We start from the raw sequence: 11,298 nt of genomic DNA on the forward strand, positions 1-11,298 counted from the left end.
ACCGAGTGTAGGCAGATGTAGCTGGAACATCTGTCTTGCCTCCATCTGAGGTACCCGAGGGAAGAAAATCTCAGATATAACAACAAGGCTCAGACTGGTCCTATGGATAAGAAGAAAAACTGGGAAAAAATAAAACGTACTTTGCTGAAAAAACCCCAACAATTAGGGAGAGAATGAGTTTCTATGTGCAGCTGTTCAAGGCAGACAAAGACTGGCTGGAATAACAAAATTATCTCCAGATCAGGCCATCGGAAAGACCTGTGAAGCTTAAGTGCCCCGTGCCTGCCCCGCCTTATGGGGAAGAATGGGAAGAAAACCTGGTAGACACGTCCTGGACAGGTACTGGCAACACACACAAGATCTGACCCTGAACAGTTGAGCAAGCACTCAACAAAGAACAGAAAATAACTTCCTTGAAGTGTACAGCCACTTTTGAAACCTGCGTATCTTATTTATTTTTCATGATGACTTCCATGCAAGCGTTAGAATAAGAGCCGTTAAAATGTCATTAAAACACGAGCACATCTAACCATCACAAGGTCACTGAGAGCACAACCCAAGTACTCTGTGTTCTGCAGTCCCCAGGACTCAGTTGTATTTAAGAGACCTATTGACAGACCTATGACATTAATTGATTGGGTTTTTTTCTCTTGCAGAGACCCTAAGCCACAATGTGCAGCTACAGCAGCAGGAAAAGTCATCTTGTCAGCACAGCGTATTCTGTTTGGAGCTCTCTCAGCAACCTAAGAGAAGAACTTAGGTCACTGAGAAGTTTGCCATTACACCTCTAAATAGAAGTCCCAGGAAAGACTCTGGATACAACAGTCATCCATAGAACAGTTCAAATTTGAGGGAATTTTCCTAAGCTGCTTACCTATTTGAGTAAACCAAATCTGTCTGTTTCTCTCAAATACCATTACATCTGATTGTCAAGAAAAGACAGTGGTAGAAACTGCTATTCTTCCACAGAAACATTACAGTACTCAGATTAACAATTATTTAAAATATAACACTGCATTTTTAAAATTGTATTCTGTCATATCTCTAAAGCTGATCCCCAGAGGTACACATCAACATTTTTGCAGGACCAATTCCTTAGTGATTTCTCAGGAATATTTTTCTGCACTATACTGAAATAGGGGCAAAAAATATTCTAAGGAAATCTAAGCAAGTCTGAAAGTTCAATCAGTAAATATTTAAGTATTCTCTGGTTGCAGAAGAACGGCACAGTGCTAGCTTACTGCTAACACAATTTACTAGCTCAGACTTCACACCAAAAAAAAAAGCAGCTGAAATCCAGGTACTGGTATTTGCACAATGCTGCGCTCGAGTTAACAAGTTGCGCTGGTTTTGATCAGGTTCTGGACTTTAAGCAGGATTTTTCCCTGAAGTTTCCAAAAGCGGATGTTTTAACACCACAAGAGCGATGTGTCCCAGTACAAAAGCTGTACAACAAGTTAGCTTATTTGAAATACTCAGAGATTTTTTTTCCAAGATGTTCAACACACTCATCATTCACCAGTAGTCAGATGTCATTAATTAAGTACCAGTCGATCTGCTTCACAGCAAATAGACTAGTTCTGAGGCAGAAGTTCAACAACCGAACACAGATGTGCTGGTGCACATCTGCTCATCTGGCTGCCACTGGCCGACCTTTGCCAATACACTTTCAAAGGAAAACTCTGTTCACACAGCCACGGTTTGATGTGGATGGAAATATTTTTACTCCACAATGTTGAAATCTGAGAAGAAGACAGCCTCATGACAGCAGCAAATGATGAGAAAGACTTAATCCCACTGAATGCTTCCAATTACAACTCGATCTCAGCGCTGCTTTCACTGAAAATTAGGAGTACGTGTAATCACCTTGCACTTAGTGTCCTCAGCTACATAACTCTCAACAGAAACACACCTGGTGTGATAAGCTAATATCTCTTACCATTTTTTAAAATTCAGAAGGTTCAGAACCTTGATTTTATAGCCCATTTGGATTTAGTCTATGATATTTCTTCAAAACTGAGATGATTCTTTTTTCTCTATTTAAAGAAAAAACGTTCAAAGGATCACTTTAATGACTTGGATACACCTAATTGAAAGGATGTTAAGTTCAATCTAAATGCAGAAGTTTTTGACACTACAGCCACACCAGCCAGAGGTATTAAAAAAAGTAATAAATAGAATGTGTCACCAAAAATGTAAGCACAAATGTAACTGAGTTAAAAAGAAAACCTCAAGAATGGTGAATGCTGTATTTTGCCTGGGTACCCTAACGAGCTACGCAGGGAAAACATTTTACCTTTCCAATCCAAGCTGTACCTGCATTGCAGAGCTGGGGAACTCTTCAGTAAGAACACAACTATGTTGATCAAAGCTTAAGCACAGACTTAAGGGCCTACACGCTAGCTATAGGCTATTAAGAGTGAACTTCAACCAGACTTTTGGACACATGTCTTTATACTGAGAAAACTACAAGGGAAAAAACAGTAAGTGAAAGGACAAGGTTCGTTATGTCAAAGGAGCAACTTTTAGGTTAAGATACATCCCTAAACCCACTGATGTCCTGGGTTGATATAAAAGTTGATTTCATCACAGTATGAAAAAATGAGGAGAGGGGCCAAAAAATCAAGTGTGTGTGTGTGTTAACACGCAAAAAAAAGTTTACACTGTCAGATAGGTGTATATTGTAGCATTCAGATTTTTAGCTTAAGGTGTGTTTTCATATGTATCTTGTTTCTCAGAACTGGATGAGAGCTGGACCAGTGGGAGCCAGGACACACCCATTTACCATAGGATAGATCATGTGCCAATGCTAGAATCTTTCTCCTGTCCCTTCTATGTCTTATTTTAAATCCAAGTTCAAATGACCACAGCAGACACTTGAGCAAGTTCTATAATTGAGCCCATACACCTGCACTCACCGTTATTGAACATCAGCACCTTCAGCGGGAGGGGAACCTCTACCAAACCGAGTACTTGAGCTCACCCTAGCACTCCTACTACTCCACAACAGCTGGTTGGTAATGTGCTGCTTATTTGTAGGTTAAACAAAAAAGTATTTAAAGTACTTAGAGCTATAGTAAAATATTTAAAGAAAGGGTATTTAAAGTACCAGTAAATTCAGCTGATGCCTGGAACTCAGAATTGTAAACACAAAGCAGAAGAACAGCAATGCACCTTTGAAATACAGTAACAAAATTAATTAAAAAAAAAAAGTTGCTTACACTGTTGACTTGGATCAGAATCTGTGGTCATCTTCACGTAGTTTGAGGGGAAGAGACCTGTCACACCACCAATTTCTCCTTGCCACCAGTCAGCATCATCCTTGCTCAGAACATTAATGAGCTGCCCTTTGGAGAAACTGAGCTCATCTTCATTGTTTGCCATATAATCGTACATCGCTATCACTTGACACACTATGAAGAAAAAACAAGCAGAGCACAACACTGTTAACACAGGCTATTTCTGAGTGTCGTACATAACCACAGGAAAGCAAACTGTTACATAAGAAAAATGCCACATCTTATCTTCATGTGGAACTGCCGTCCCTTTTCTTTTACTTTTTTTATTCATTGGGCCAGGCAGCAATCTTTATTTCCACTTTACATATCCATGCCTTTACATAGCAAACTGATTCACTACTAACTAACTGATGCAATACTAACTGTATTGCATCTACTGACATTCTAAACATTTAAAGATGTAACCATGCTCCTAGCTCACGTACTGGCTCGGAAAACAAAGCGAGTTTGATTATGTTACAGGTGATACTTGTGAGAAAAATGTGGCAAAGGCAGAGGAAACGTTCGTTAGCCAGTCGGGACCTGCTAGTTTAGTGAAAGGGAAGTTTGCCCAGTAATACCCAGGAAGCTGCTGTATAAGCAAATCACAGCTGTGGAGACTGTAATGTAAACATGCAGAACCCAAAAATGCTCCTTCCCTGTCCAATAATCTCATTTGTATCCGGCCATTCAAATGGAAAAATCTAGTGGAAATTTGCTGCTGGGTGTCCCTCCTTATAAGGAGCAGTGCGAGTAATTCCAAAGGTGTTGGCCAATGATTGCTAGTTTTCTGTGAGACTTTTGGCAGCACTTGGAAACGTGGCGTTTCCAAATGAGAAAAGCGTGGCTCTTCGGTGCATTCGGCAAAACTCAAAAGCTCTTGCCACAGAATATGGTGATCCTCGCAGATTTCTGGATATAAACATCTTGTATGACTGAGACTTTCTGTTGCACGCTAGGAAGGGACCCTAAAAGAATTGTTTTGATTAAGAAGTTGTGAGATTTTACCACTCTCGGACAGAGGCAAAAGCCAAATGGACAAGTCTGTCAAAAGACTCAGATTCTGACTCAGGCTTTACCTTTCAGGGTGACACCACAACCATACTCAGCCATTTAAAGTACTATTTATGTTAGTTATGTAATTCAGACTAGCATCTGAACAATTGATGCACTTACATAAAACACTCTAAATGGAACATTAAGTATTTTTTTTTCACCTGAGGGAGCGGCAGATGTGGTTCTTTCACTGCTCGGACCCAGTAATTTCACATGGCTGGCAGGGAACCATCCTTTTTGTCTCTTTTTCCCTCTTGCCTGTAAACATTTATAATGGTTACTAAACAGTTAAGTAAACAAATAGCCCACAGACTGGGAAAAAAGGCAACAAATATACCACACAGTTTTGCCAACGGAAGACAAAAAAGTCAGGCTTCCAAACACCAACTAAATACTAAATAGAACTCGGAAAAAAAACCTGGCTAAAGCATAAAACATGTTCAAATAAAGTTGCACCTCAGTATGTCCTGGTAAATGTATTAATCCAAACTTTGGAATTGCAGTGAATTATTTCAGTGCACAATTTAATTGTAGGGCTGAAAATCTGCTCTATGCATCATATCAGGAGTCTCTAATGAGATACCCAGAACAGAGGTAACAACTACCATAAGCTACCTCTGAAAATCCTGACTTCAGTATTTGGTATCACTTCCTACCTAGAACAGCATGTGAGAGTTTGAAAAAAATTTCCTCATTTTCTGGTCTTTGCTTTTTTAGTCCCACAGGTGGAGATGAACTCTGCACACGCTGAAGAAACAAATACACTTCAGAGTGCACAAAACGTCAGGACGTAAAAGTGATTTCAAAAAGCAGTAATGGCAGAGTGAGCAGAATTACAACACAAGAAGAAATTTAAACTGGCAAGAATTGATGTATCTCAGTTTCAATTCCCCCACTTTTTTCTTTATTCTTTGAAGCTTCTTCCTGAACCAGCACTGTGCTTACTTTTCTTAAAATGCAACCTAATAATTGTTTTCTGGATTTACTTGTTGGACACACAACAAGTGTATTTTCCACAGCTGTTAATTCACAGAAAATCAGTGCGGCCACTTCTCAGTTTGCTCGCTATAACCTCTCCTCCTTCATCTGTAAAGCGGGTCAGTTTTAAAAACAGATGCTGCATTGCTGGATCAGCCCTGTCCGAACTGTTGGAGAGGATAGATTGGATTTATCAAGAGTATTTGCTCAAAACAGACTGTGTATGGCTGTACAACACCTTGGGAAAGGCCAATTAAGCCATATTAAGAGGACAGAACTTCCTGTTGTGCTGTTCAATCTCAATATTGGGAATATCACTCAGGATTGGAAGTATCACGTTTAAATTCAGGCTAATGCTGCAGATTCAGCTCAAATTTAGCTGAAGAAAAGGGCGACAAATAGACCTAAGACCATAATTAAACTTTTTGCACTGGTTGCAAAGATCAAGGCTACTATAGAAAAGATCCATGGGGCTCCAAAAGTCAAAATAACAACTAGGATTTAAGAAGAATATCACGTAACAGTACTCTCACTCCTTGGGACCAGAAATTCATCACTAGGTGAGGAAAGGAGAAAAGTGGGAAGAGCAGCCTTCATATAATAAACTAGCTTCCAACTCCAACTTCCAAGGATTACTTTCATTAGTATAATTTTACAATTCAATGTTTTACCCATCCTAATCAATCTATTAACTGTCAATGTCCCTCTTCCCCCTCCCATGCACATATTCAATGGCAATTTTACTATTTTCTGTGACCAAAATCCCCCCCAAAACAAACCAACAAACCAAAACCAAGCAAAAAAACCCAGTAACCCAAGATTTAATTAAAACTTCTCTTTCTCCCAATATAGTTTACACAGATGAAAATAACTTTCTAGCTAGTTTTAGAACATTGTACTTCCTGGCCATTCATGCAGTCACAATTATTCCTCCTTGAGTAACTACCTGCAACTCTCCTTGCCACCATCCACTCGCATTTTTCTTCAGAATCAGTATCAGCTGTCCTGGGGCAAGACTAAGCTGTTCAGTTCCTGATGCAGCATAGGCAGTAGTAACCTGAGCAATTTCTGAAAAGATAATATATCCATTGTGTTTGTTTTTTGTTTTTGTTTTTTTTTCCATTACAGTAAGAGCAATGTCAACAGAAAATACCCTGGTACGTATCTCTTGCAGCAAAGGCCATTACCCACCACTAAAACACCGCTAACAACCTAAATAATCATAAAGTCACTAAGAAACAGTCCTAAACATTAAAAAGTTATCACACACTTACCGGGTTTCTTATTTATTGTTCCAGTTTTGCCAGCATTACTAGACGCCTACAAAGACACAACAATCATCTTTTAATGTGCAATAAAAACAGTCGAGTTTACACCAACTCTAAGAATGTGGGGAAAAAAGCACGTGGAAATTTTGAGTCCATATTTAAACAAAACAACATCCTGTTTGGAGACAGACAGTGTAACACTCTGGCTACAGCTCTCATTTAGTGCTCAAGCTAATTACATTTTTCTGTCAAGCACATTAATTTCTGCTGAAAATTACTAACAGCTAGGTACCATTGCCAGTAATACAATAAAACTGAAGGAAAGCACCATGTGTGAACTCTCAGAATACAAACTCACTTCTTGATCTTTTGGTCTAACGTAAGCGTGTGAACTCTCAGAATACGAACTCACTTCTTGATCTTTTGGTCTAACGTAATTGGAGGGGAAGATTCCGGTTCTGCCATCGATGCTTCCCGTCCACCATTCCCCTTCCTTCTGGGTCACGAGGATTTCCTCGCCTTCCGTGAAAGTCAAGTCACCAGGCTCAGAGCTCGAATACGAGTAGAGCGCAACGTACTCTGCGCAAACAGCATGTAGAAAGAAGGAGACAATAGTTTCAGACGGGAGGATAAAAGCACGCTGAGGCGCAAGTAAAGGCATCTTTGCTATCGGTGCTCATCAGGATGATCGGAACAGGGATCGCGTCTTCCCAAGTTCGTGAATCAGCCTACCTACTTGCTTGATTGTAATCAAATCATGCTTGCAACTCTGAATTGCAGGTTCAAAACTTAGTAGAGACAAATGAATGAGAGTTACTACCCTACAATCATCCTGCAGGCCAGCAGAGGCCTGTAGATCTAGTCAAGAGGTGGCGTCCCTGCGGCAGGGAGGCTGGATTAAAATGATCTCTAAGGTCCCTTCCAGCTTAGGCCAGGATATGATATGACCACAGCCTGAAAACTCATCTCTTGCATGAAGCATCCACCTTACTCCCATGTTCCACAGAAAGCATGTACATTCCACACTTAAGCATGATTAAAACCATTCTTATTTAACACAGCGAAAATAAAAACACACACATGGAATTCTAATACAACTGGGGAAGCATTGAGATACACTAGATTAAAAGGCGTAGAAAGTGCTTCCCACAAATGTTTCTCCAGTAATATTTGCTTTCTTTACTCCCTACTGATTAAAAGGGAGTGATCCACACTCAGGAGATGAGAAAGCCCTTCTCATGTCTCTACAGTCTCACATAACACAGCAGAGAACAGCAGGAAGAGAACTCTGGGTATGAGGCATATTGAAGTTTTCAGAATAGAGAACAGCAGGAAGAGAACTCAGCTTCTGGGTATGAGGCATATTGAAGTTTTCAGAAATAAATTAATTCTCAAGCAAAAGTCATAAAAACAGAACCAATACCCAGGTCTATGCTTAACCTGAATTAGTTACAAGCTTTGACTAAGTTATTGGTTTAGAATTCTCGTTAACAGTAGTTTAGCATTTGTGCTGTTTTTTGGACAAGCTTTAAAAGGTCAGCTCAGAAATTCTTAAACTTACTCCCACGCTGTTAAGCAGAAACAGACTGTAGCATTAAGTAGCGTATTTCAAGCTGTCTTACCCTCTCCTGCTGCATGAGGTTGTGTGTTAGGCTTTTTGTTTACAGCTGCATAAATAGCTTCTGGTCTGCACAAAAAAAAAAAAAGAAAAAAGTTTAAGTAACTAAAAGGCTGAGCCAGAACAAATCTCTTTTTAGGAAGAGAAAAAGTTGGCTTCAGTCATCTTAAAGTTGGTTTTGCTTATGAATTAATCGCAAAGACTTCCCTGACTGTCAAACGGTGACAGGTATTACTGATATCTAAGATATGAATGGCATCCAAGAGCACACCGCTTCCAAAAAAAATATGGAACGTGCTGAAAGAGAAGGTATATTCCCAAATTACGCTACCATAAAGAAGAACAAATTAAAGATGTTGTCTAAATCCTCCCATTCTAGAGATTTTCTATGAACTTTTATCACAAAGCATGAAAAGAACAATTCACAGACAATGGCGCAGCCATCCCAGCAGTATCCAGACTTTGAATTTCGACCTGATTAGTTATCTTGCAGCGTTGGAATAGACACAATGATCTTTCCAAGCAAAGAAAAATTACACTATTTCTGCGAGATGTGCCTTACCAGCTTACAATTATTTGTAGATAGAAACTGGCACCTTCAGAGGCAGAACACAACTGCGCTGCAAGAGAGCTGAGCCGGTAATGAACCAAAACAAAGGCTGGCACTTGATGAATAATCAAATGCCAGCGATTTTCTTCCTAGCACTCAGCCTTGAACGTCTCACAGTAGCGAGCCCAGCATTACTTGGTTTGCCAGAATGAAATAATAAAAGCCTAAAACGGCCTTGTGTAAATTGCAAACAGTATTTATACTCTGCACTTTAAAGCACTGCAGGAATTTTGTCCTCTAAACCACCTGTTTTTGCAAACTGTTGAACAACAAAAAAAAATAAACCACAAAAAAAAATAATTTCAGGCTTACTCCTCTTTCTTGATTTCGCTTCCAGGTAAGAGCTTGACATACGACTTTGGAAACCAACCCCTTCCTCCATGTACCTCTCCAAACCACCAGTTTTCCTGCTGCTCCAGGACGGTAATGATATCATTTTTTGAAAAGTTCAAGTGGTTATCTTTTTTTGCAGTCCAAGAGCAAAGTGCTTGTGCTTTTAAGTTCTCGACAGGCTGCCCCTGTTAAGACAGAAAAGGAGATGCTGACCAAGCACACTACCCCAACCTGGCGCAAGTCTTAAAAACAAACAGATAAGCACTGATGTATTTTTTTATTGAAGCTTAAGTAACTACATTCCTAAGTGATGGCTCAGTAATTTTTTTTTTTTTACATTGGTGTATACAAGCTGTTGATTAAGGAACAGTCTCTCAACTCCATTCCTTATTAGTTAGAAATATCTTGTGTGTCTAATTAGAGGTGAAAATTATTGTAGAATTATGAAACGTACTGCAGGAGCCTTCTTGCTCAGTAGTACCTGGAAATATAGGGAGTTATGTTGATGCACATTAGTGGAGAATTCAGATTAGCTTAAGCCTCTGGCCTGTTCAGTGCACAAAACTCATGTTTTGGTTTGTTTTCTCTTTAAATCCTTTTCATTAACATGAATCTAAATACAGCAAGCTCTCCACTCTCACACGCTGTACCTGTCCATGAATGGGTGAAACAGATCCAGGGGACACAGTGCGAGTAAAAGCCGATTTCTGTTGCCACGTCGTAGTGACATTCAGGCTAGAAAAAGGTATGTTTTGGTAATCAGCTTCTTCTGCAGTTTTACTTGGTGAAAGTGGTCTGCAAATTAAGCGCAAGCATATTTAACACATTGTAATTTTTATTTTAGAAGCGCCTCAAGCAGAATAACTTTTTGGGTTCTTTCCACATAGAAAGCAAATATTTGATACAATGCGAAGCAGCCTATCAAACACTTAAAATGACAAAGTTAAGACTTTCAAGTAGGTTCTTCAATAAGTTTTCTGCATTTGTATTTTAAAAACAAACACCCAACGAATCTATGCAGAACATTATGCGTCAGCTAAATTTAGAAGCAGCAATTTTATCACAAACACAACAAACTCACTCCGAAGCAGCTGAGGTAGTAGATAAAGATACGGTAGGAGGAAGTAAGGCCTTCTTCGGAGATAAACATTTTTCTCCTTCTGATATTTTTTCTACATAATTACATGGAAACCAACCAAATTGTCCTTGAAAACTCCCATAAAGCCAACCAGGCTCTCCCACAGTTTTTTCATTGACCTATGGACAGGAGGATAAACACAAAGAAAACACAATGAGCAGCGTAAAACAAACGGGGCTGACGCTCCAAATGAAGCAGCGTGAGCAGCACTCATACAAGGATCAGCACTTTCATTCTCCTCCCTTTCAAAAACTGAGCTGATTTCCCTCTGGCCAAGAAATAGGGCGACGACACAATTGCCCTGTTTCTAGACACAGGTAGAGAAAGGCCCAAAAAATGTTATATTTTTTCAAACAGGCCCCAACCTTATATGCTAGGGATCACAGGCTACACCTGGCGCTGCTCTGGATCGCCAAAAATTCTGGTGCATCGAGCTGTATTTTGCCAAACGTGTGGCCAAGAGGGGGCAGCTGGCGAGCCTGGCAGGGCACGGAGACAACCGCTGCAGTTCTGCTTAGAGATATAATTGTGTCATTGGACTACAACCAAAACACGTCCAAAAATTCTGTTGTTTACTATACAATTAAGTGCAGAGCATCCTTAAACATTCACAGCAGTACTGAAGCCCCCACTATGATGCTAATTAGCAAATTTGTTGAAATTGGCTAAAAATTAGCAGCCTGTCAAACACTATCAGCTAGTTAGCTTAGTTGAGGTTTGGGGTACGAGAAGAGGAGCAGGTAGCAGCTGTGAGCCTATTTCTAAACCACATCATTAACTGTTAAGTGACACAATTATATCTGAGAAGGAAGCCAAACCAATATCTACTTCTCCTTTTCCCTCTTTCATGCTTCATTGGTATGAAAATGCTAAAAAGGATCTAACTCTATTAAAGTGAAGCCTAATACTTAAGTGTTCTAATATTTTGTACCACATTTGTAGATCCTACCCTATCACCTATCTTTATTGCTTATAGTCTGAATGAGAAGGAACCTGGCTTGGTTTGATTTATTATTATT

At 39.7% G+C, this 11,298-nt stretch overlaps 1 protein-coding gene across 1 annotated transcript in view; it reads right to left on the minus strand.

The window, feature by feature from the left end:
* ITSN2 (intersectin 2) overlaps window positions 1–10,398 on the minus strand; it is a gene marked incomplete at its 5' end in the record, with an annotated part of 30,037 nt that extends 19,639 nt beyond the window's left edge. The window contains 9 exons of the mRNA XM_009879246.1: window positions 3,222–3,413; window positions 4,496–4,592; window positions 6,259–6,380; window positions 6,587–6,632; window positions 6,993–7,159; window positions 8,203–8,267; window positions 9,121–9,326; window positions 9,792–9,936; window positions 10,223–10,398. Coding sequence (XP_009877548.1) covers window positions 3,222–3,413; window positions 4,496–4,592; window positions 6,259–6,380; window positions 6,587–6,632; window positions 6,993–7,159; window positions 8,203–8,267; window positions 9,121–9,326; window positions 9,792–9,936; window positions 10,223–10,398 — 1,216 coding nt within the window. The remainder of the gene's footprint in view (window positions 1–3,221; window positions 3,414–4,495; window positions 4,593–6,258; window positions 6,381–6,586; window positions 6,633–6,992; window positions 7,160–8,202; window positions 8,268–9,120; window positions 9,327–9,791; window positions 9,937–10,222) is intronic.
* Window positions 10,399–11,298: the final 900 nt, after the last annotated feature.

Source organism: Apaloderma vittatum, unplaced genomic scaffold (assembly GCF_000703405.1).
Source record: "Apaloderma vittatum isolate BGI_N311 unplaced genomic scaffold, ASM70340v1 scaffold4242, whole genome shotgun sequence".
Lineage (NCBI taxonomy): Eukaryota > Metazoa > Chordata > Aves > Trogoniformes > Trogonidae > Apaloderma > Apaloderma vittatum.